Here is a 25141-nt window from a genome sequence, read left to right on the forward strand (position 1 = left end):
GACTGCAAGGAGATCCAATCAGTCCATCCTAAAGAAAATCAGTCCCGAATATTCATTTGAAGCAGTGATGTTGAAGCTCCAATACTTTGGCCAGCTGATAGGAAGAACTGACTCATTTGAAAAGACCCTGATGCTGGGAAAGGTTGAAGGCAGGAGGAGGAGAAGGGGATGACAGAGGATGAGATGGTTGGATGGCATCACCAACTCGATGGACATGAGTTTGAGCAAGCTCAGGGAGTTGGTGATGGACAGGAAAGCCTGGCTGCTGTTGTCCATGGGGTCGCAAAGGGTCGAAAACGACTGAGCGACTGAACTGAGCGAAGGAAAATGTATATTCTGCGTTTGCATTGTTTGACTTTATGATTGTTTAAATCTGACATATGAAAATCTAACAAAGTTCAAGTATCTGGAAAACGTACGAATACTGGCATGATTGAGGATGGATTTTTTTGTTGTTAAGAACAATTGTGCAAATCCCCAATCGGCTATATAATCCGATGGAGTTGAAGGGAGCTACTCGCGTAAAACTTTGTGGAGCAGGAAAAGAGGGCGTGGGAACACCCTGTTGTTTTCCCCATGAACTTGCGGGTACGCCCAGATTGCGCATTGGTTCCCGCACACACCGCTCTACTCCGGCGTCTGCGTGATGGAGGCGTGTAGCCACTGGCGCACCGAGCGTGGCTCCGCCCCAGGCGCGCGCGGCTCCAAACTACTGCCCCCAGAAGGCTGTGCGAGTCCGAGAGGGAAGCGGGGGCGGCGGCCGCAGGAAGGGCGAGAGCGCAGTCTTCGTCGGCGGGTGTCTCCTCAGTCGTCGGACCGACAGCCCCCTGACGGAGGACGCGGCCCGAGCTTTCCCCGCAGCCCCGGGAGTTAGTCCGGGCGAGCCGGCACCACCGCCCGCGGGACGGGCGCGGGGCGGGATGTAGGGCTCCGAGCGCGGAGGCCGCGGGCGGGCTGGGGGAGCGCGGAGGGCGCGCCGAGGATGGAGAGAGCGATGGAGCAGCTCAATCGCCTGACGCGCTCGCTGCGCCGCGCGCGCACCGTGGAGCTGCCCGATGGTGAGCCGGCCGCGGGGCTGGGGCCGCCGGGGGCTGGGCTCGGGGAGCTGCGGGGGGTGGGGGAGACTAACTGCAAGCTGAACAAACGCCCACATTTACTTTCCTTGGCAGGGAGGGGCCGGTCTGGGACCCCTGGCCACCTCTCGGCCAGCACTCCCGCCCCGGGCAGGTGGAGTTTGTGGGAGGGGCCCGGGCCGTGGGTGTCCCGCAGCTGGAAGAAGCAGGACTTGAAGGAAGTCTCTCCGGACTGTCGGTTAGGGGTTTCGGAGAAGGAGCAGAAATATCACCCGGATGGCGGAGACCCGGATTCAGAAGATAGCATAGTTGTTGGGCTTATTCCATTTGCTGCCTGGAAATGCTGGGGAGGTGAGGGGGGGGGGGCGGGTAGGGTAGAGAGATCACCCCCGCCCCAACCCAAGTAGTATCGTTTACTTTAAGCTGCTGAGGGTAATTAAGCGGTCTTTTCTTTTTCAACATGTAGAGCGCCATTTTATTTTTACAATAAGCAGATAAATAAAAGGAGATCAAATGTCAAACGTGTACTTGAAGTGCTTGTTTGTTTACATGTATACACTTTAATATGCATATCCACTTCAGACAGTTTGGGGCTATGGTGCTTCTACAAAGGAGTAAGGCATGATCCTTGTAGTTCAGTATAATTTTTAGTTAAGTGTGTAAGAGTTCCTTCAGGATAGGTAACACACAAGTAGTAAAAGAGGTGAGAAAGCCGTTTTGTTTGCAGCCTCATGAATGGTTTAGTGGTAGTGGGTGAGAGCCGTGCTGCCTCTTAGAGGCTTTTGATTGTGTATGCGCAACTGAGAGAAAGGGTGCAGTTATGGCTGGTGATTTGTTTTTCTTTTTAATGCATTGTATTAGTTTATATCCGCCCCCGCCTCCGCCCCCGCCCGGAAACTTTCTTTGAATTGCTGCTGGAGCAGTGATTTTTAAGTTAGGGAAGGAGACCTTGGCACAGAGTCATCAGAGAAATGTGGACTGGGAACCTAGGGATGATTTTTCTGAAAAGATTTTCCCTTGTTTCCACCTATAATTGAGAACAGCATAATTTGAGTTGACGGTTAGTGAAAAGTACGTTTGTACTTGGTACTTTGCTAGTATAATGTAACAGACTGAAAATAATCCTGATGTTAGGAACAAGACTTTTGGCTTCAGCTTACTCTTTCTCTGTTTCGTTTCCACTTTGAGTACATTTTTTAAGTGCTTACTCATTTCTCACAGTCAGATTTTCTGGTGTCTGCTGCTGCGTGTGTAGTTTCATTGACACAGCAATTTGTATTGCTCAGCTTAAATCTCCATTATTATTATTATTTTTAACATAAATGTGACTTAGAATACTTGGATAATATTTCCTGATTTTAAAGGTAGTATGTTTTCATTGTAGAAAATCTTGAAAGAAAAAAAAATCTATTATTTCTTACCCAGTAATAAACAATGCCTAGTATTTTCTTGAGTTCTTTCTATTATTATTTCTTTCTCTACCAAATTAAGATCATACTGCATATAGTCTTTTGTTCTGCTTTTGGAAAGCACAACGCTTTTTATATCTTTAAACATGCTTAATGATTTTTCAGGCTTTCATATGATAATATGTAACAAACATTGAATCTAATTTTTTATGATAGATTTTATGAGGAACATCTTTGATTTTTAAATCTTAGTCTGCCTTTATAATTATTTCCTTAGGATTATTACACAGAAGAATATAGATCTAATTATATCAAGTTTAAAGACTAAGTATCAGCCTCTCAAGTTACTCTCTGGAACAGAAAGTTCCACTGACAGTCTGAGAGTCCCTGGACACTAGAGTAATGAAAAATAAAACTTTTCTGCAAGTTGCTTACATTTTTCTTTGATTATAATGAGTTTCCTCATCTTGTTTTAATTTATCCCCAAATTCTGATGACTCTTTTTGAATTCTTTGAAATTGGCTCTTTCAAGTACGCTCTCGCATGCGTACGTGCATGTATGTGTGTGTGTGTGTGTGTTACATTCCAGTTACAAAAATGCAGATTGTATTGCTTACGTTTTAAGGGCTGAACAGAATTTCTGAGACTAAATTCTAGTTAAATTTAGGAAATAATCAAATATTTACCTTGCTTTGTTAGAATTCGGTTATTAATCATTTGATTGGAATAAATTATTAAGGTTGGCGTTTTTAATCAGACTTCACTCTAAAGTTAACTTTGTTACATAGGATTAAACTGCAGATATTTACTGAATTGGATACTGGGCGGACATATTTATGTTCCCTTGAGATGATGAAAACCTGAGTATTCCCACTAAATAATGGAGTGCTGATTATTAGGACTAACAGGAATCTTGTGAGATAGGAAGTAAGGGAAAACAATGATTTTAGGGGTATAGATTCTCAGTGCACTTTAAAAAGTTGGCTTATATTGTTTGTTTATGTGGGGAAAAAAATCTTAAACTGCATTTACATTGAATGTAATTTGTTTAATAAAAGAATAGAACTTGAGCCCATTGGAATATATGCTTGAATGATGATTAGGATAATTCAGTTCAGTTCAGTTCAGTCGCTCAGTTGTGTCTGACTCTTTGTGACCCCATGAATTGCAGCACGCCAGACCTCCCTGTCCATCACCAACTCCCGGAGTTCACTCAAACCCATGTCCATCGAGTCAGTGATGCCATCCAGCCGTCTCATACTCTCCCCTTCTCCTCCTGCCCCCAATCCCTCCCAGCATCAGAGTCTTTTCCAGTGAGTCAGCTCTTTGCATGAGGTGGCCAAAGTACTGGAGTTTCAGTTTTAGCATCATTCCTTTCAAAGAAATCCCAGGGCTGATCTCCTTCAGAATGGACTGGTTGGATCTCCTTGCAGTCCAAGGGACTCTCAAGAGTCTTCTCCAACACCACAGTTCAAAAGCATCAATTTTTCGGCACTCAGCTTTCTTCACAGTCCAACTCTCACATCCATACATGACCACTGGAAAAACCATAGCCTTGACTAGCAGACCTTTGTTGGCAAAGTAATGTCTCTGCTTTTGAATACGCTATCTAGGTTGGTCATAACTTTCCTTCCAAGGAGTAAGCGTCTTCTGATTTCATGGCTGCAATCACCATCTGCAGTGATTTTGGAGCCCCCAAAAATAAAGTCTGACACTGTTTCCCCTGTTTCCCCATCTATTTCCCATGAAGTGATGGGACCAGATGCCATGATCTTCGTTTTCTGAATGTTGAGCTTCCAGCCAATTTTTTCACTCGCCTCTTTCACTTTCATCAAGAGGCTTTTTAGTTCCTCTTCACTTTCTACCATAAGGGTGGTGTCATCTGCATATCTGAGGTTATTGATATTTCTCCCGGCAATCTTAATTCCAGCTTGTGCTTCTTCCAGCCCAGCGTTTTTCATGATGTACTCTGTATATAAGTTAAATAAGCAGGGTGACAATATGCAGCCTTGACGTACTCCTTTTCCTATTTGGAACCAGTCTGTTGTTCCATGTCCAGTTCTAACTTGCTTCCTGACCTGCATATGGGTTTCTCAAGAGGCAGGTCAGGTGGTCTGGTATTCCCATCTCTTGAAGAATTTTCCACAGTTTATTGTGATCCACACAGTCAAAGGCTTTGGCATAGTCAAGAAAGCAGAAATAGATGTTTGTCTGGAACTCTTGCTTTTTCCATCATCCAGCGGATGTTGGCAGTTTGATCTCTCGTTCCTCTGCCTTCTCTAAAACCAGCTTGAACATCTGGAAGTTCACGGTTCACATATTGCTGAAGCCTGGCTTGGAGAATTTTGAGCATTACTTTACTAGTGTGTGAGATGAGTGCAATTACCAATTAAAAAAATCCTCCTCCATTTTATGGTTTGAGGAGAAATTGAATATAGCATAGTGAATCTGAGCTTTCTGGTCTTTGAGGTTTTCCTTTAAACAGTTTTCCGAAACTATTAATAAAAATGGCCAATGTATCTAATAAAGTGAGAGAAAGTTTAGTCTTACCACTCTTAAGTGAGAGTAAGTTTAATCTTATCACTCTGAACTTTCATTACATACCTAATTCTCAAGATTTCTTCATGAGTGTGGAGAAGGAAGCACCTGACAGCAAATTTTATTCAGTATTTTCTTAGTATTTGCTGGAGAGTCTCCTCCTAGCATCAGAGTTGTGGTTATATTTGTGTCTTCATACCTTTTAGTGTATGTAAGCTATATTTTTTTGACTTAAAAATAAGATCTATCTATAAATTTTATCTAAATAAACACTGTAAATAAACCCATGTGGACTTATGATGTTCACTTAAAATTGTGTACTATCTTGTTATATAAGTTTAAATTCACAAATAACGGTATTTCCTGTTTATGACTTTATTATGGAGTGGCTTAATTGAAATTGTCTTGATTTTTGGGGGCAAGTGTTTTATAAGAGAGAAAGAGCATTGCCATGCTGAGGGAGGCTTAGTCCAGTGTTTTTTCAACTCCTGTTGGTGATTCCCTGATAGGTAATGAAAATGATTTAGTGACTGCAGATAACATTTTGAAAAAATCGAAATAGAAGAGAATGAAACAGACTGTGTTGTACATGTTGAGAATAGGTAGTGTATTGTAGACCTTTTGGTTATTTACATGTAGTATATACTGTGTGCACTGTAAAATTTTTATAATGGGGGCTTTGGAACCAGCCAGCTTTGAATTCCAGTTTAGCCACTTAACGCCACCATCACATACTTATTGCTTAACTAGTGCTTCAATTTTCTAATTTGCAAAATGGGGATAATACTGGTACCTACTTCATAAGGTGCCCGTGAGGATAAAAGAGATGATGTATTTGCATGTGAAGTGTTTAGAACAGTACCTTAAAGATAATGGTTTAAAACATGTTGGCTGTTAGTTATTAATAGGATTCCTTGGTTATTAACTTTATTTTTATAGTGAAAGAACTGTTGCATTTGCACACTGGACTTGTGAAGTTTCCTGGGACCAAATTCTTATTCAAGTCCATACTCAAAAATAGTTAAAATAATGAATAAAAATGTGCAGAAATGGTTAGTTCTGTTCTATAAATACTTCAAGATATATTTCTAAATATTTTTTCAAGCATAATCACAATACCATTATTAGAGCCAACACAACAGTAATTTTTAATTCTCATCAGATACCTAGTTCATCATATTCAGTTTTCTCCTCTCAAAAATACTGTCTTACAGTTGGTTTGTTTGAGTCAGCATCCAGTCATAGTCCACAGCTTAATTACATTTGGTTGACTCATCTCTTAGGAATCTTTTAGTAACTTTTCCTTCTCCTTTTTTTTTTAACTTTCCATTTTTAAGTAATTTTAGACTTAAAGAAAAGTTGCATAAATACTACTCAGTTCTTGTATATCCTTCAGCCAGTTTCCCCTCATGTCCACATCTTATACAACCAAAGTACAAGTATCAAAACTAAGGAGTTAATATTGGTGTATTGCTATTAGCATTTAAGACATTTATTAGAGACATTACAGACGTTTATTAGAATGTCAGGAGTTTTCCTGCTAATACCTTTTTTCTATTTTGGGATCCAGTCCGGGATACGACATTGCATTTAGTTGTCATGTTTCCTTAGCCTCCCTTGAACTGTGATAATTCTAATTTTTCCTCGTCTTTCATGGTCTTGAGACTTTTTTAAGAGGACTAATCACGTATTTTGTGGAATTCTCCTTAATTTGGATTTGTCTAATTTTTCCCATGAGTAAATTAAAGATTTTTGTCAATAATACTGTGAAAGTGGTATGCTTTTCTCGGTGGAAACTCAAGCGCTGTGAAATATCAATATGTATTATTTCTGGTGATGTTACCCTTTTTGAGTTGATTAAGGTGACATCTGCTGTGTTCTCCACTGTAAATTCACTATTTTTCCTTTGTAGTTAGTATTTGGGGGAGATGTTTTGATATGCAAATACTCTTTTTCTCAAACTTTAACTCATTAATTTTAGCACCACTATTAACTTTTTAAGGACTAAATGGGATGTATTGCTGCTGCTGCTAAGTCGCTTCAGTCGTGTCCGACCCTGTGCGACCCCAGAGACGGAAGCCCACCAGGCTCCCCTGTCCCTGGGATTCTCCAGACAAGAACACTGGAGTGGGTTGCTATTTCCTTCTCCAATGCATGAAAGTGAAAAGTGAAAGTGAAGTCGCTCAGTCGTGTCCGACTCTTAGCGACCCCATGGACTGCAGCCTACCAGGCTCCTCCGTCCTTGGGATTTTCCAAGCAGGAGTAGTGGAGTGGGGTGCCATTGCCTTCTCCAATGGGATGTATTAGGGTATTCATTTTAAATGACTTATTAAAAAACATGAAGCTCTAAAATGCATTGAATTGAGGAATGACCACTAGTAATATATAAAAGTAAATGCAAACACTGGCTGAAATTTACATAAGTATCACATGAGATCATAGGTATTACTGACTTTTAACTTCTTTTGAATCATTTCTGTGAATTCTATAAAAAATGAAAACGTAAATTAAGTAAAAGTAAGACTTTAATGCTGTTTTATAAAAACTTCTAAGAATTTCTTTTGTTACAGTATTGACATGAAGCAACCATTATGCATATTTAATGTTTTAAATTTAGCATGTATATCTTTGATATTCATATATACTTAAGATTCCTCCAAAATACTAGTAGGTATGATGAAACATTCTGCATTTTTGCAAATAGTATGTGTAATACTTCTGATGTTTGGCACTGTTTATAATTATCTTCCACCTCTTCTCCTAGGGTTTTATTTAAAGTTAAGAAAACTTTAAAATAGTCGTTAAGTTTCACCCTTTGGAAAAAACAGGAGATAAATTAATTCCTTTTTCTGTTTTTTTTTTTTAATACTTAGATAATGAAACTGCTGTTTATACATTAATGCCAATGGTTATGGCTGATCAACACAGGTGAGTGCATATTTCAGAAATTTATATATTTTAAGAATATGAATTTACCTAGATGTTGTATATATAAACATGGACACAGAGTTTGGACATAATGACCTGGGGCAAGTTATTTAACTCTGTTATAATTTTCTGTCTGTGAAATAAGAAACAGGATTTTCCAAGTTCTTTATCAACTATAATAATCTATGGTTAGAGATTTTCTTTAATTTTTTAAAAAATTTACATATTTTTTGAAGTATAGTTGGTTTACAGTGTTGTGAAGAGATTTTCTAAATGAATAGTCAGAAATTAAAATAACTTGCTTGATTACTTACAGTGAAAAAAATATGGTTTCTATTAGAGGTTACTACTGACCTTTGTAGCAGAAAGTTAGGCCTGATGGACAACTTATTCCTTAATATTCTACTATTTTGAAGTTCTTTTCTTTAAATATTCTTTTTATTAATATAGCATTGACACTTTTCTCTTATAGGGCTTGTGTGAGATACAGTTGTTTGGCTGTGTGATGAGGTGTAACTTGTAACAGACAACTCTGCTATGGTTAGCCGTTAGGTAGTTTGGTATGAGGAGAAAGAGACACTGTATTTTGAAACAAGTTTAAAATATAGATGATTTTTTTTTTGCTTTGAAATTCCTGTCTGATATAATTAAAATACGTTTGTCTGATTTTTCTTATTTGGCCAAAATTAATACAGATAGGCTCAACTTTGTGCAAAGGGAGCAGCCAGCCCTACTGTCTTTTTCTCAAGAATCTAGTGGGAGCTGAAGCCAACTTAGGTGTCCTCAGAGCAGGTGACATAGTCAGAGCGGCAGATGAGGAACCCTTCAGCACCAGTTTATAGGTGAGGGCAGTTGAATTTTGGATGATGCTGCACTGGCTGCTGTGCTCTGCGTAGAGAGTAGTGCCTTGTTTTTTGGCTGATGTGAGACAAAACCTTTTGAGTAATTGATAAGGGTAACACTAAAGAGCTATTAACTTGAGTTATTATGTTTTTAAAAACTTTTTTTTTTAAACATTCTTCTTTTTGCATAGGTCTGTTTCTGAACTACTATCAAATTCAAAATTTGATGTCAATTATGCATTTGGACGTGTGAAAAGAAGCTTGCTTCACATTGCAGCAAAGTAAGACTAAATATTTTGGATTAAGCTCTGGTCTAAAGTGATGATCAGTAAGCTTTGAAGCAATGTGATTCCATAGTAGTTATGGAGAGAGATGAGAACAGGTAGCTGAGTGGTTCTTTGTCTTATTGAGGCCATAGTGTGCCACGCTTGCATCATTTCTCTAGATAGTTTTTTAATTTTGGGATTGGACTCAAGTCATATCTTATGTTTTTGTTTGTCCTAGATCAGATTAGAGGAGGTTAGGTATGGGGTTTATCTTTCCTGGATATACTTAAGAGTGTACATTAATCAAAATTTTACTTTTATACCACCAATGTAAGATTCTATATGCTAATTGAATGTGAAGCTGTTGGCTTTTCTTAGGTGTGAGAATGATTTTTATTCATAATGTTCCAGTGTGTAACTAATCAGTTTATTGATATCACCTTTTAAGATTTAGGTAGTGCTAACTCTCCCTAAATAAAATTGATTTTTCAATATAAATTTGGCTTCTGGAAGGCCAAAAGTTCAGAGTATTACATGTTTTCTTTTATGTGCTAAAGCCAAATTTTGTTTCATATGAATTTCTCAAATACTTCATAGATTTTGTAGTAGAATGTGCCATCTTGAAAATAGAGGTTATTTACTCTTTGTGATAGGAGTTAAATTGGTCAATATGGACCCCCTAAATAATGTGTTTATTTTATTTTATTTTTTTAAAATAATGTGTGTAATAGAATTTTTCATTTTTTAATTAAGCTTTGTCAACTGTGGCTGTATGTTAAATGCATCTGAACTGTTTTTAATATTGTTTTAGTTGTGGATCAGTGGAATGCTTGGTTCTGCTTTTAAAGAAAGGAGCAAATCCTAACTATCAAGATATTTCGGGCTGTACACCTCTTCATTTGGCAGCTAGAAATGGGTAAATATTTTTTCTTGAGTAGCTTAAGTTGGATTATCAGTTATGAATAGGAAAGCACCCTGCCTTCATTTGGTAATTTTTTCCCCTCAATATTTGCCTTGGAAAGAGGGTCTTGGATTATTATGTTATCCTTTTAAATAACTATAATAATATCAATAATTTATTAAGTAGTTCACTAATATTTTTCTTCTTAAATATATGTTTGTCTGAGTTTACTTATAATGACATTTTTTGAAAAGCATAATTTTCACCTCTTTGTTTCAGTGTCCTTTTTCCTGCTAGTCTTTTGCCACGTCTAACTCCATGACTTATTTTCCAAATTCTTTGGTTAATTTTATTAATGCAATTAAAGACAGAGTAAATATATTTTACTTAGTTTATAATTATTTGTGAATGAGTGTACTAACTCATTGTGTGCTATTTTAAACCCTATTGAACTTTTTATGGATTTCTCCTTTTTTGTTGAGAATTTCACAGTCACATCTGTATCTGCCTCTGCAATATTTTTCACTTCTTAAAGTTCTCTTGGACTGAGAAACCAGACCAAAATGGTTGGAATTATGTTTATAATTAAAATAAGTAGTTTTTGATTCAGGGCTTGAGGAACTTTAAGAAAACTTCTCTTTGAAAAATATTTCTATGTGTTTATTCTTTTGATTACTCTGGAAAGTATTTTTGTTGCCTGTTTTGAACTGAAATTCTGCATAGTTAAGGTGGCTGCCTAAGTGAGATAGATATGGGGCTAAAATTGTCAACTTCATCAATGTGAGACCAAATTTTTTCAGATAAGGGTTAAAGTAGAACCAGTAAAATAAGAATGATAGTGATATCTAGGTTGGACATGGGAGAGGCATAGTCTTTTACCCTGTCAGGTTTAGATCCATTATCCCATGTATTGGTAGGTTAGTGACAAAGCTCTTTTTAGAAGTTACATATAAAAAATTGTCTCAACAACTGTAAATGGAAGGACAGGTTGGTGCACAGCAGGGATAAAACGCCTACTCCTGCTGTAGTAGGGGACTTTGTCATTTAGGAGACCATTGCTTCCCCCACTCCCCCAGGCTTTGTTGAAGTATATTGGCAAGTAAAATTATAAATATAGTTATACTGTACATCATGATTTTATCTATACATTGTGAAGGGATTTCTCTCATCCATCACCTCAAATACTTATCTTTTTTTTTTTTTTTGGTAAGACATTCAATTTGGAGACCATTACATTTTAAAGATGAAAACATATGACATATTATTTCATAATTCATATGGCAAATCAGTCAAGAGAAAAGGAATAAGAAGAGTCCAGAACCCTTACATAGCATCTAACTTGGATGCATTTCATTCCTATAAAGATTATTTTGATATTCAGTACATAACTATTTTGTTTTTTATTTACTAAATGGGTGCCTTATACAGCTTAGGGACAGCTTGTTCAGCTTAAAGCTACTTGTTCCTGTAGCTTTTGATGGTTTCAGAAAATGTTTTTTGGTGTGATTCTCTACAAATTTGTCTAGACTGAAGCAGCAGTCATAGGTGAATTCTGCCCCTTTGGCTGGTCCATCTGATTTGTGGGATTTTTTTGTTTTGTTCCCTCATCTGTTATTGTCAGAAAGGTAGACTATTTCTCTTGGCCAGCTTTAGAGTTTTTATCTTCAGCCATCAGTGCTGTGTACGTTAGTACTAAATTGCCTTCCTTTCTAGTGGAAGACCTCTTAGGTTGCCTCAGAGCACTTGGATGACTGGTCCCTCTGTCCTTTGGGTTACCATAAACTTATAATTGTTGCAGTATCCAGCCAGGAAAGTTGTTGCTTCCTGTACAAAAGATCCAGCATTGCTCATGATTATATGAGAATTTTAAAAGAGAAGACTTAAAAATTATTGTGTTATCTTTAGGTTGCATATTGGTCAGATTTGAAACATTTTTTCACTATTTTTTTTGAGCTAGATTGTGAGCTCATAAAGGGTGGAGCTCATGTATTAGTTAATATTTTAGCTCCATTCTAAGCAAAAGAGGTGAACACTTAATGGGTCTTTTTGATTTACTCAAGGTTATGGAAAATAGCAGTGATGATTGTTAAGTAAGAAAAGGATATATTTCTCTTATAGTGCCCTGTACCTTTTGCAGTTCATTTTTGGGAGGGGGAGCATTATGTTTTGTGGCTTCTCTTCAACAAACCTCTGCCCTAAACACTTCTTTGGAACCCTTTCCCTGGCACAGTCCTGCCTAAGTGTTTATTTTGACAATAGGCCAATGGTCCACATCAGGCTTCTGAATAGATTTTAGAAGTCCCACATTATGGGTGCCATCACACACACACAGAGGCATAATTTAAACAATGTAATATTAATTTTAATGGGATTTTGTAGTTTCCTCACAGTAATAAAGATTTATTTCCTAAGGTTTTCATAACTGTATTCGATGAAGAAACTTTGTAAATGTTTGAACTTTTAAGTTTACTCAGAGCTTTATTTTCTTCCATTTCTTTGATTAAAATGCTGATTTTAGTTGAATTTAACTTCATTTTAGAAAGAAAGAGTCATAGCAAGAAAAGTAATTTGTTTTCTTTTAAAAGGTTTATTCAGTTAATAACAATTATAACTATTATATATACAGAGGATGAGATGGTTGAATGACATCTCTGGCTCGATGGACATGAGTTTGATCAAGCTCCAGGAGTTGGTGATGGACAGGGAAGCCTGGTGTGCTGCAATCCATGGGGTTACAGATCGGACACGACTGAGTGACTGAACCGATAGCTATTATTAGATTGAATAATTAGTAATTAGTTAGCTATGCTTAGTACTGAGTTGATTAAAGAAATGTGATAGGCTATGAAGAAATTTATTATCAGAGTAAATAGTTATTATATTACATGTATTATGTATATTCTCTGTATACCATATATTATATATGTATAGCTTATTTGCAAAGGGTTCCTGGACCCAATTCCAGTGTGTGTATGTGTGTGTGTATGTTGGCGGGGCAGTTGTAGGCTTCATCAAACCAATAAGCAAGTCTCAAATGACAGCAGTTTCCTAAAAGTCAGATCAATTCTGACACTATGATGTACCTTCAGGTAGAAGCAGATTCTGTTGGTCAAGGGCTCAGTCCTGTAGACCACCCTTCACTTCAGATGCCAATTGCCAGGTCAGTTTCAAGTAGTTTTCTGACTGACTGGCTACAGATTGGAGGTTCTGCCATCCCCTTCCAACTCAGTATTCCTGTCAAGAGTCCCGGTTGTAACTAGTACTTTTGACCAACTGGCTAGAAATCAGTTGCCGTGATCCCTTTCTTGGGCTTGATTAATTTGCTAGAAGGGCTCACTGAACTCAGGAAAATGTGTTTGTTTACTCACTAGAGTACCATGTTTTTTTTTTTTTATAAGAGAGTATTAAAGGATATGAGTCAGTAATCAAACGAAGAGATAGATACACTGGGTGAGGTCCTGAACAAAGAGATTTGGGCATGGTCGCAGGTAGAAGCATTTTGGTTCCCCTCCATGGAAGCTCTTCCTGAAAGAGACAAAAAATTGTCCTTTTGGGTCTATGTAGACATCATTGCCGGAGAAGGCAATGGCACCCCACTCCAGTACTCTTGCCTGGAGAATCCCATGGACGGAGGAGCCTGGGGTGGGCTGCAGTCCATGGGGTCGCTAAGAGTCGGACACGACTGAGCGACTTCACTTTCACTTTTCACTTTCATGCATTGGAGAAGGAAATGGCAACCCACTCCAGTGTTCTTGCCTGGAGAATCCCAGGGATGGGGAGCCTGTGGGCTGCCGTCTGTGGGGTCGCACAGAGTCGGACACAACTGAAGCAACTTAGCAACAGCAGCAGCAGACATCATTACATAGTCATTATTGACTTAAATCATTGGCTATTAGCAGCTGATTCAACCTCTGGTTGCTATCCCCTCCCTGGAAATAGGAGTGGGACTGAAAGTGCCCTCTAATATGTGGTTGATTCTCCTGGCAACTAGCCCCCACAGTTGGGTGGCACCCAAAAGTCACCTTCACCTCTTTTTAGGAAAAGAGGCCCATTGCTTTTAATTGTTTAGGGTTTAGAACTGTGAGCCAAGAAGTGTGGATTAAGACCAAATATATAACTATACTTTCTTACTGTAAATCGCAATATCTCAGTATTCACATTAATACGATATGTACTATGTTATATAACATTATACATAATATGCTATTATGTATACCCCATTTTATATTTTTTAATGTATGTATATAATCATTTACTTAACTAGATCATAAACTTTTTCTTGCCACAGATTAAATCATATTTTCTTAATTCATTACTGAGCATAGTTAAGCATATACATGAATTGTATATTTTATATATACACACACACACATATACATATGTGTGTATACATATAGGTGTGTTATCACTTTGTTTCCAAAGCATGAGTTTTCATTTAATTATTAATGAAGGAGAAATTGAGATAAACACTGAAGAGTGAGGAAGAATGGATCAGGCTAGGAGCAAGCATTGTGAGCAAAATGACATGGGTAGGCAGTTCAAAAGGCAGCAACATGCTTTTGTAGATATGTCTCCAAGTAAGATATACAGATGTCCAGATCAAGAAAAGATGCTTAATATCCCTAATCAGGGAAATGCCAGTTAAAACTACCATGAGATACCAACTAAGATTCATTAGTATGGCTATCAAAAAAAACATGACAGGTGTTGATGAGGGTGTGGAGAAATTGGACCCCTTGTGCTCTGTTGGTGGGAAAGGGAAATGGTACAGATGCTCTGGAAACTAGTTCTTTGCTTCCTCAAAAATAAAAATAGAATTATACTATGATCCAGCAGTTCCACTTCTGGGTATATACCCCCCACAATTTCATGCAGAGTCTTGCAGAAATATTTGTATACTTGAATTCATAGCAGTATTATTCACAATAGCTAAAATAAAGGAATCTAAGCATCCATTTGCACATGAATGGATAAACTAAATGTGGTATATACATACAGTGGAATATTATTCAGCCTATGTGAGTGCTAAATTGCTTCAGCTGAGTTCAACTCTGAGCGACCCTGTGGATTGTAGCCTACCAGGCCCCTCTATCCATCAGATTCTCCAGGCAAGAATACTGGAGTGGGTTGCCATGCCCTTCTCCAGGGGATCTTCCCAACCCAAGGATTGAACCCGCGTTTCTTACGTCTCCTGCATTGGCAGGCAGGTTCTTTATTGCTAGCACCACCTGGGAAGCCCCTTAAAAGGTAGGAAATTCTGTATCCATGTTGTATGCTGCAACATGGATGAGCCTTGAGGAGATTATACTAAGTGAAATAAGCCAGTCACAAAAAGACAAACTGTATGATTCTACTTCTGTGAGACATTTCAGTTCAGTTCAGTTCAGTCACTCAGTTGTGTCTGACTCTTTGCGACCCCATGAATTGCAGCATGCCAGGCCTCCCTGTCCATCGCAAACTCCCGGAGTTCACTCAGACTCAACGTCCATCGAGACAGTGATGGCATCCAGCCATTTCATCCTCTGTCGTCCCCTTCTCCTCCTGCCCCCAATCCCTCCCAGCATCAGAGTCTTTTCCAATGAGTCAACTCTTCGCATGAGGTGGCCAAAGAACTGGAGTTTCAGGTTTAGCATCATTCCTTCCAAAGAAATCCCAGGGCTGATCTCCTTCAGAATGGACTGGTTCGATCTCCTTCCAGTCCAAGGGACTCTCAAGAGTCTTCTCCAACACCACAGTTCAAAAGCATCAATTCTTCGGCACTCAGCCTCCTTCACAGTCCAACTCTCACATCCATACATGACCACAGGAAAAACGATAGCCTTGACAAGATGGACCTTTGTTGGCAAAGTAATGTCTCTGCTTTTGAATATGCTATCTAGGTTGGACTGTGAAGAAGGCTGAGCGCCAAAGAATTGATGCTTTTGAACTGTGGTGTTGGAGAAGACTCTCGAGAGTCCCTTGGACTGCAAGGAGATCCAACCAGTCCATTCTGAAGATCAGCCCTGGGATTTCTTTGGAAGGAATGATGCTAAAGCTGAAACTCCAGTTCTTTGGCCACCTCATGTAAGAGTTGACTCATTGGAAAAGACTGTGATGCTGGGAGGGATTAGGGGCAGGAGGAGAAGGGGACGACAGAGGATGAGAAGGCTGGATGGCATCACTGTCTCGATGGACGTCAGTCTGAGTGAACTCCGGGAGTTTGCGATGGACAGGGAGGCCTGGCGTGCTGCGATTCATGGGGTCACAAAGAGTCGGACACGACTGAGCGACTGATTTGATCTGATCTGATCTAGGTTGGTCATAACTTTCCGTCCAAGGAGTAAGCGTCTTTTAATTTCATGGCTGCAGTCACCACCTGCAGTGATTTTGGAGCCCAAAAAGTAAAGTCTGACACTGTTTCCACTGTTTCCCCATCTATTTCCCATGAAGTGATGGGACCAGATGCCATGATCTTAGTTTTCTGAATGTTGAGCTTTAAGCCAACTTTTTCACTCTTCACTTTCACTTTCATCAAGAGGCTTTTTAGTTCCTCTTCACTTTCTGCCATAAGGGTGGTGTCATCTGCATATCTGAGGTTATTGATTTAGATAAGGGCAAATCTTAGAGATAAAATGTAGAATAGTGGTTGGCCAGGGACTAGCAGGAGAGGGAATGGGGAGTTCTGTTTAATGGATGCAGAGTTTCAGAAAGCTGAAAAGTGTTCTTGAGATGGATGGTGATGGTGGTTGCACAACAATATGAATATACTTAATATTGCTGGTCAAGTGATCAAATGTTAGTCGCTCAGTTGTATCTGACTCTTTGCGACCCCATGGACTGTAGCCTGCCAGGCTTCTCTGTTCATGGAATTCTCCAGGCAAGAATACTGGAGTGGGTAGTCATTCCTTTCTCCAGGGGATCTTCCTGACCCAGGGATTGAACCCAGGCCTCCTGCATTGCAGGCAGATTCTTTACTGTCTGAGCCACCAGGGAACCCTAAGATTACTGCACTGTACACTTAAAAACAGTTAAGATGATAAATTTATGTTATGTGTATTTTACTACAGTAAAAAAGCTGAAAAAAAATTAAGTGGGTAAGGGTATGAATAGATGGCCATTTTATTAATTTATTTTTTACAACTCATCTTAGTATTTTAAATACTATACAATCAAGAATATAGGATACAGCATTCATTGAGACGTCATTTTACTCTATCCATTCCCCTTCCATTAAACTTATGAATGTCTTACATTTTTAATGGAGATTACTATTTCAAATATTCTGTCAACACTAGAAATTTCATAGCATTTTCAGTGATGAATTTGTCCCAATGGCATTAAAACCTCATTGTGCCTTTTTAAAATCCTATTATCTTTGAGTCATAGAAACAATTTTGTTTCATATGCTACATTTATTTATTGAAGTATTTATTTAAATATTGCAGATACAGGTTATTTGCTATCGGTTAATATTGAGTGTAGTTAATATTTCAGTAAAATAATTTTCATTTGTTTATTTTTCTAGTAACAGTTGTCTTTACTGTCTCTTTTTCTTTTCAGGCAAAAGAAATGCATGAGTAAATTATTAGAATACAGTGCTGATGTCAACATTTGTAATAATGAAGGTCTTACTGCAGTAAGTGCTAAGAGTTTTTGTCTGAGATTTTAGAAATACTTTTAGAAAATAATATCAAAAGTAATAGTAATGCAAAGTGTAGTACAAATATTTCTGCAGTTATTTCTTTGTAGTAATTGAGAAGATACAGAATGATTTCAGGTACACTTCTCAGCTAATTTATACATATTGATGTTAAGGGTGAAATATTTAGACTTGATTTGTTCTGAACTCAGCAGAATTATAAAAGTGAGGCAATAAAAATGATGTGATGTTTGTTTTGTTATGTTGCCTATACTGTCTCCCAACTACTGTCAGAATTCATTGCCTCTAAGAGTCCTATGAGAAAAAAGCAGAAGAATATCAGTAAGAAAAACTGAAGGCAGTGGATGAGTTTCTTCATGCAGGTGGCAGAGTCAGAGTGAGACATGTATCTTCTGTATCCATCTCAGGAAATGGGAGTGCTAATGGGTACAGGGCTTCTTTGGGGGAAATGAAAATGTTCTAAAATTGACTGTAGTGATGATTGCACAACTCTCAATGTACGAAAACCCAGTAAGCTGTATGCTTTAAATAGATGAATTGTAAGGCTGTGAATTGTATGGCATTTTATGTCAAATAAATATACATCTAATTTATGACACTCTTAGCCTGAAAAAAAAAAAAATTCTCTTTTTTTTTTTCTTTTAAACTTTTTATTTTATATTGGGGTGTAGCCAATTAACAGGGCTTTCCAGGTGGCACAGTGGTAAAGAATCCACCTGCCAGTGCAAGTGATGGAAAAGATGCGGGTTTAGTCCCTGGGTCAGGAAGCTCCCCTAGAGTAGGAAATGGTAACCCACTCCAGTATGCCTGAAAGATTCTATGGACAGAGGAGCCTGGTAGACTACAGTCCATGGGGCTGCAAAAAGTTGAACGTGACTGAGCAACTGAGCATACATACACACACAGATGGTTAACAAAGCTGTGATAGTTTCAGGTGAACAGCAGAGGGACTCAGCTATATATATACATGCACCCTTTCTTCCCTAAACCTCCCTCCCACTCATGCTGCCACATAACATTGAGCAGAGTTGCAAGTGCTATATGGTAAGCCCTTGTTGGTTATCCATTTTAAATATAGCATGTATATATGACCATCTCAAACTCCCTAAGTGTCCCTTCCCCTGGCAACCATAAGTTCATTTTATAAGTCTGAGTGTCTTTCTGTTTTGTAAATAAGTTCATTTGTATCATTTCTTTCTTAAGTTTCATATATAAGGGATGTCATATGACATTTCTTTATCTGACTTACTTCACTCAGTATGACAGTCTCTAGGCCCATCCATGTTGCTATAAGTGGCATTATTTCATTCATTTTAATGGCTGAGTAATATTCCATTGTATATATTTACCACATCTTCTTTATCCATTCCTCTGTCAGTGGACATTTAGGTTGCTTCCTCTCTTAGCTGTTGTAAACAGTGCTGCAGTGAACATTGGGATGCATGTATCCTTTCAGATCATGCTTTTCTCTGGATATATGCCCAGGAGTGGGATTGCAGGGTCATATGGTAGCTCTATTTTTAGTTTTTAAAGGAACCTCCATACTCTTCTCCATAGTGGCTGTACCAATTTATATTCCTGCTAACAGTGTAGGTGGGTTCCTTTCTCTCCATACCCTCTCCAGCATTTATTGGTAGTTTTGATTTGCAATTCTCTAATAATTAGCGGTGTTGAACATCTTTTCATGTGATTATTGGCCATCTGTATGTCTTTGTTTGAGAAATGTCTATTTAGGTCTTCTGTGTATTTTTTGAGTGGGTTGTTTTGCTGCTGTTAAATGTCATAAGCTGTTTGTAAATTTTGGAGACTAATCTCTTATCAGTCACAAATATTTGCAAATATTTTCTCCCAATTTGTTGGCTGTCTTTTCATTTGTATTTTTTGTTTCCTTTGCTGTGCAAAAGCTTTTGAGTTTAAGTAGGCACCGTTTATTTATTTTTTATTTCCATTATTCTGGGAGGTAGATCAAAAAGATGTTGCTGTGATTTATGTCAGAGAGTGTTCTGCCTTTGTTTTCCTCTAGGAGTTTTATAGTGTCTGGTTTCACATCTAGGTCTTCAGTAACATTCTTTTGACCTTCCTCCTCAGCTTCCAAATTTCTCACTCCACAGTCAACTTTTCTCAATTATTTTAATAGATTTAAAAATTTTGTTTCCCTAATTCTAAATAACAGGCTAGTATACTGCTTTTTGACTTTTCAGTTTTAGGCATCACCTATTGACTTGCTGGAATATAAAGTTAAGTGTTTCTTTTTTAGCCTCACCTCCTCTTATCCCATCATGTACAAGCACATTTCCCTCACACCCATCCAGTAGAATTGTAATTTTTGTTAGGTCATTTTTCACTGTTTTAATTTTTTGGCTAAATAAAAACTGTTCATAGTTAGGCCAAAAAATGTACTACAGTTGCTTTTTGGGGGTGGGGAGAATGCTGTGTTTTGTGGCATGTGGGTTCTTAGTCCTATGACCAGGCATCATACCCATGTCCCCTGCCCTTGGAGTGCAGAGTCTTAACCATTGGACTGCCAGGGAAGTCCCTATAGTTGCTTTTCTTTCTCTCACAGCATTTTGTTTTTCATGTGATTAATAATTGTATTGTCAAAAATGAGATACTTGTAGATTCATATGCAGTTGTAAGAAATAATAACAAAGAAATCCTCTGTATATTTTGCACAGTTTTCCTCAATGGTAGCATTTTATAAAACCATAGTATAATGTTATGACCAGAATATTGACAATGATATAGTTTATGTTATTCAGATTTCTCCAGTTTAACTTCTATCCACTTTTACCTGTTTATGTATGTTAAGTTTTAGACAGATTTACTACCTTTATAGGTCTATGTGTCCACTACCGCAGTCAATATTAGTATTTCCAACTCCAAAAAGATGTTTTTTATTTTCTTTTATAATCACACCTTTCCTTTCCTTCATCCCATGCCTAACCCTGGCAATCAGTAATCTGTTCTTCATTTCTAAAATTTTGTCATTTCAAGAGTATAATATAAATGGAATCATACTAGGAATGGGCTTTTGTGTGCTGATCATATTCCATGGGGATGGATCTTGGTTGTGTGTATTAATGATTCATTCCTCTACATTGCTGACAAGTATTTCTTGGTGTAGATGTACCACTGATTGTTTAACCATTCACCTGTTGAAAGACATCTGGGTTGTTTCCCGTTTGGGCCTATTGTGAATAAAACTGCCATGAACATAGTGTACAGGTTTTTGTGTGAACATAAAGGTTTCATGTTTTAGGGAATATAATGCCCAGGAATACAGTTGCTAGGTTGTATGGTAGTTTCATGTTTAGTTTTAAAGTGCACTGGAAAGCTTTTCCAGGCTCACTGTATCTTTTTATACTCCCACCTGCAACATACGAATGATCTAGTTTTCTGTCATTCTCGCCAGCATTTGGTGTTGTAACTGTATTTTATTTTAGTCATCTTGTTAGGTATGTATGTAGTGATATCTCATTGTGGTTTTAATTTGCATTTACCTAATTGCCAATGTTGAACAGCTTTTTGTGTGTTTTATTTGCCATCTATATATCCTATTTTGTGAAATGAGTTCAAGTCATTTGCCCATTTTCTGTTTTTTTTTTTTTTAATTGAGTTGTTAGAATTCTTTGTATTTTGGAAATACCAAACCTTTGTCAGGTATGTGACTTGCAAATATTTTCTCCTCATCTTTACTTTGCCTTTTAAAATTCTAAACTGGGTCTTTTGTAGTGTGAAAGTTTTAAATTTTGATGAAGTTTAGTATATCAGTTTTTGCATTTATGGACTGTGTTTTTGGTATCTAGTTTAGGAACTCTTTACCTTGCCGTGGAGCCTGAAGATTTTCTCTTACCTTTTTCAAAAAGTTCTTTAATTTTACATTTTATATCTAAGCCTATGATCTGTTTTGAGCTAATATTTGTCTGTGATGCTTAAGTCAAGGCTCATTTTTTTACCTATGGATTCCAGTTACTCTCGCACTATTTGTTGTAAAGACTGTATACTTCCTGTGTGAAATTAGCTTTGTATCTCTCTCAAAAATGTTTTAGGCATACCTGTATGGGGTTATTTTGGGGTCCTCAGTTCTGTTCCACTGTCTGTATGCATTTGCCATTATCACACTGTCTTGATTACTCTAGCTATATAGTAAGCCTTAATAGCAGGTAGAGTAATTCCTCCCACTTCATTTTTGTCAAGATTGTGTTAGCTACTTTGGTTCTTTCACGCATCCATATAAATTTTAGAATAAACTTGTCTATGATGAAAAACCCTGCTGAGATTATTTTAATTGGAATTGCATTAAGCCTATAGATCAATTTGGGGAGAATTGATATCTTTACTATGTTGAGTCTTCCAATCTGTAAACACAGTATGTCTTTCCATTTATTTAAGTCTTTGATTTCTTTCATTAGAATTTTATGTTGCTCAGCATACAGATCTTGTGCAAGGTTTAAGTGTATAGCTATTTTATTTTCTTTGTAGCAATTGTAAGTAACATTATTTTTAATTTTGATTTCTGCATGTTCATTGCTAGTACATAGAGATACAATTGCTTTTTATGAGTTGATCACATATCTTGTGACCTTGCTGAACTCACTTGATTAATTCAGGAGTTTCTGGTAGACTCCTTAGGATTTTCCACATAGATAATCATGTCATCTGCAAATTAAGATAATTATAGCTTTTCCTTTTCAATCCATGTGTCTTTTCTGTTTCTCTCTTCATTGCAGCTCAGAATTTTGTTTTCTAAATGTGTATTGTCAATTCTTTGCTAGAGTTTCCTGAACTTTGTAAATATCCTCATAACATATGTTCACTACCTTTCATCTTGAATAGTTTTGAGGGAGTCTGTTACGGAGACTGCTGATTGATTTCTTGGCTTGCTGTACAATGTTATTTGGAATATCTCTTCACCATCATCCTGGAGATGCCTTTGCCTTTCTCTTGTTTTGGGTTTTTATTTATATACATACCTCGGAGATACTGCAGGTTCTGTTTCTGACCATGTTAATAAAATGAATACTGAAGTAAAGCGAGTCACACAGATCTTTTGGTTTCTTAGTTCATATAAAAGTTATATGTGGAGAAGGAAATGGCAACCCACTCCAGTATTCTTGCCTGGAGAATCCCATAGACAGAGGAGCCTGGCAGGCTACAGTCCATGGGGTCGCAAGAGTTGGACACGACTTAGTGCACTGTCTCACCCCAGAGATCCTGCCACATATACCACAAAAACCAAACATCCCCCAATGACCTTGGCCCCACTGTTCCAATCACTCCCAGGTGGGAATTCAGGCACATGTCCACAGAGGTCACAGACAACATACATACGGTTCTGTTATGTCCCATATATTACCCTTTCATGTCCCAAGGAAGACATTTTCTCTTAGAGATTTTCATTTAGTGTATCTTTAAAAAATCTTGTGTTTTTAAAAAACTTTTAAAAAACTTGCCTCCATCTTTTTCTTGGGTAAGGACAACCCAGAAATGGCCCTTTTGTGTCTGTGATGTTGCCATTCACAGCTTTCTTGATAGGCCTAGTACAATCTTGAGAACAGGGTTGCTGTATGCTGAGTGTCAGACGGTAGCTCTTAGCTTTGCCTATCTTAGGTAGTTATGCTGTGCATTTTTTATTGGTGTACCATGTTTGATTTGTCCCTAATACCTTTGAAGTTTTTCTGAGAAATGAATAATGCAACATGAACTTATTAAAATACATTTTAAGCCTTTAAAAAAAAAAGTTATATGTAACCAAGAGACACTGTAGGGTGCTTACTACCTGTTCTTGAGCTTTTGGGGAGTTCTGTGATCTCAATTTTCCTTTACTGGCTTAGGGGTCATCTTTCTGTTCTGACAAAATAGACAAAAGCTTCCAAAATGGGTTGCTATTGTATTCTCTCCTGTTCTTTATCTTAATGTGCATATTCAGTTGCTCAGTAGTGTCCAAATCTTTGCAACCCTTTGGACTGTTGTCTGGGAGGCTGCTCTGTCCAAGGGATTTTCCCAGCCAGAATACTGGAGTGGGTTGCCATTTCCTCCTCCATTATCTTAATAGATCTGTTGTTTAAGAAAAAGTACCCTTTATTGTCATTTCAGTGGTTTGGGAAGAAGTAGGAGCTGGTTCTTGGGTTCAAAGCTACCATTTTAAAACAAGTTACATGATATATTTTTTTTAATGGAAAAAAGGCCAATGAAAAATGCATGGACAGCATAGACCAAAGTTACAGCATTATCTTTGAGTTGTAGACTTCTAGACGTTTTATATTTTTTATCCTCCCCATGTGTGTTATTTATGTATGTTTTATGCATTACATGTAAAATATAGGAAATAAAGAATATGACCCCTACTGTGTTGATTATTTTTTATCTTATGTTTGTTTCTGGGGAAGGGAAAATGTTCAGTACCTCTTCTCTAGAGATAAGCTATACCTACAGTCCATGGTCATCTAAGAAGCAGAGTATTAGTGATCCTCAGTTTAGGATTTTTAATTACTTTGAACATTGCAAAACTTGATTTTGAAGTACATGACTGTGTACTTCATATTTTCCCTGATTTCCCTGATACATATTTTCCCCCATTTAAAATATAGGAAAAAATTATATTGGCTTAAATTTTAATTTTAATCTTTGGTATGCATGTAGTGCTCACAGTTGAGAAATAATTGCATTATTTATTTGCTGTTTTTATATGAAATACTCCTGCATAAATGTTAAGTAACTAAATGGCTGTACAGATACACTGGCTGGCTGTGAATGGGCGGACAGAACTACTCCATGACCTTGTACAACACGTCAGTGATGTCGATGTTGAGGATGCGATGGGGCAGACAGCGCTGCATGTGGCCTGCCAGAATGGTCACAAGACGGTAAATTAAGCCTCAAGGACTTTAAGTTGCATGTGTTTTTTTTTTGTAAACTTTGAATCGATGAAAAACTTTTCACTGTGCATAATTGGAAACATAAAGCAAAATCTGAAAACATTTTCTGCATCATGTGCACTTCTAATTAGTATATTCTATGTGGATAAAAGGAACAGCAAATAGTGCTTTTAAATATGTTTAATGTAATTTGGATTTCAATTTTATTTTTGATTCATAAATTTATTAGCTATATGTTTTAAATTTTAAATATTAACAAATAATTTGTTTATAATGTTTATTCTATTGTCAGTTTTATCAAACAACTATTTTATTTTATTTTTTTTACCATTTTCATATTTTTACCATTAAGCCTCAAGTTTTGGAATTAGACCATGAAGAGAGTAAACTCCAACTTTGCTTAAATAGTTCAACTTGGGTTATCATATTTTTCTACTCCCGTGGCATATAAGTACTATATATAAGTACTAGAATCACAGCTGTTTTCTTTCTTACTTTTGATTTCTAAAATCATGCATTTGTTTTACGGCAGTACTTTACTGTTATCCCTATGTATAAACATTGGCTTTTAAAATTGCTAATAGTTTTCCTTCTCATTAGGAGACTGCTACCTTATTTAAAGATTGTTGGCTTAAGATTTTAGATTGACTTTCTGCCTTTTATAATT

At 37.5% G+C, this 25141-nt stretch overlaps 1 protein-coding gene across 7 annotated transcripts in view; it reads left to right on the plus strand.

Moving 5' to 3' along the window:
* The first annotated feature begins 736 nt into the window (after positions 1 to 736).
* The window catches only part of HACE1 (HECT domain and ankyrin repeat containing E3 ubiquitin protein ligase 1), a 118515-nt gene continuing 94110 nt past the window's right edge, over positions 737 to 25141 (plus strand). For 4 of the 7 annotated variants that reach the window (XM_070376543.1, XM_070376547.1, XM_070376544.1 and 1 more), the window contains exons 1-6: positions 737 to 1058; positions 7894 to 7948; positions 8982 to 9071; positions 9868 to 9972; positions 17497 to 17572; positions 24331 to 24462. In XM_070376543.1, coding sequence (XP_070232644.1) covers positions 983 to 1058; positions 7894 to 7948; positions 8982 to 9071; positions 9868 to 9972; positions 17497 to 17572; positions 24331 to 24462 — 534 coding nt within the window. In that variant the 5' untranslated portion in view covers positions 737 to 982. Of the gene's footprint in view, positions 1059 to 7893; positions 7949 to 8643; positions 8791 to 8981; positions 9072 to 9867; positions 9973 to 17496; positions 17573 to 24330; positions 24463 to 25141 lie in introns of those variants that run through there. The other 3 variants (XM_070376546.1, XM_070376548.1, XM_070376545.1) reach the window with 3 other exon arrangements.

The sequence above is a fragment of the Bos mutus genome, chromosome 9 (genome assembly GCF_027580195.1).
Source record: "Bos mutus isolate GX-2022 chromosome 9, NWIPB_WYAK_1.1, whole genome shotgun sequence".
In the NCBI taxonomy this organism is placed as follows: Eukaryota; Metazoa; Chordata; class Mammalia; order Artiodactyla; family Bovidae; genus Bos; species Bos mutus.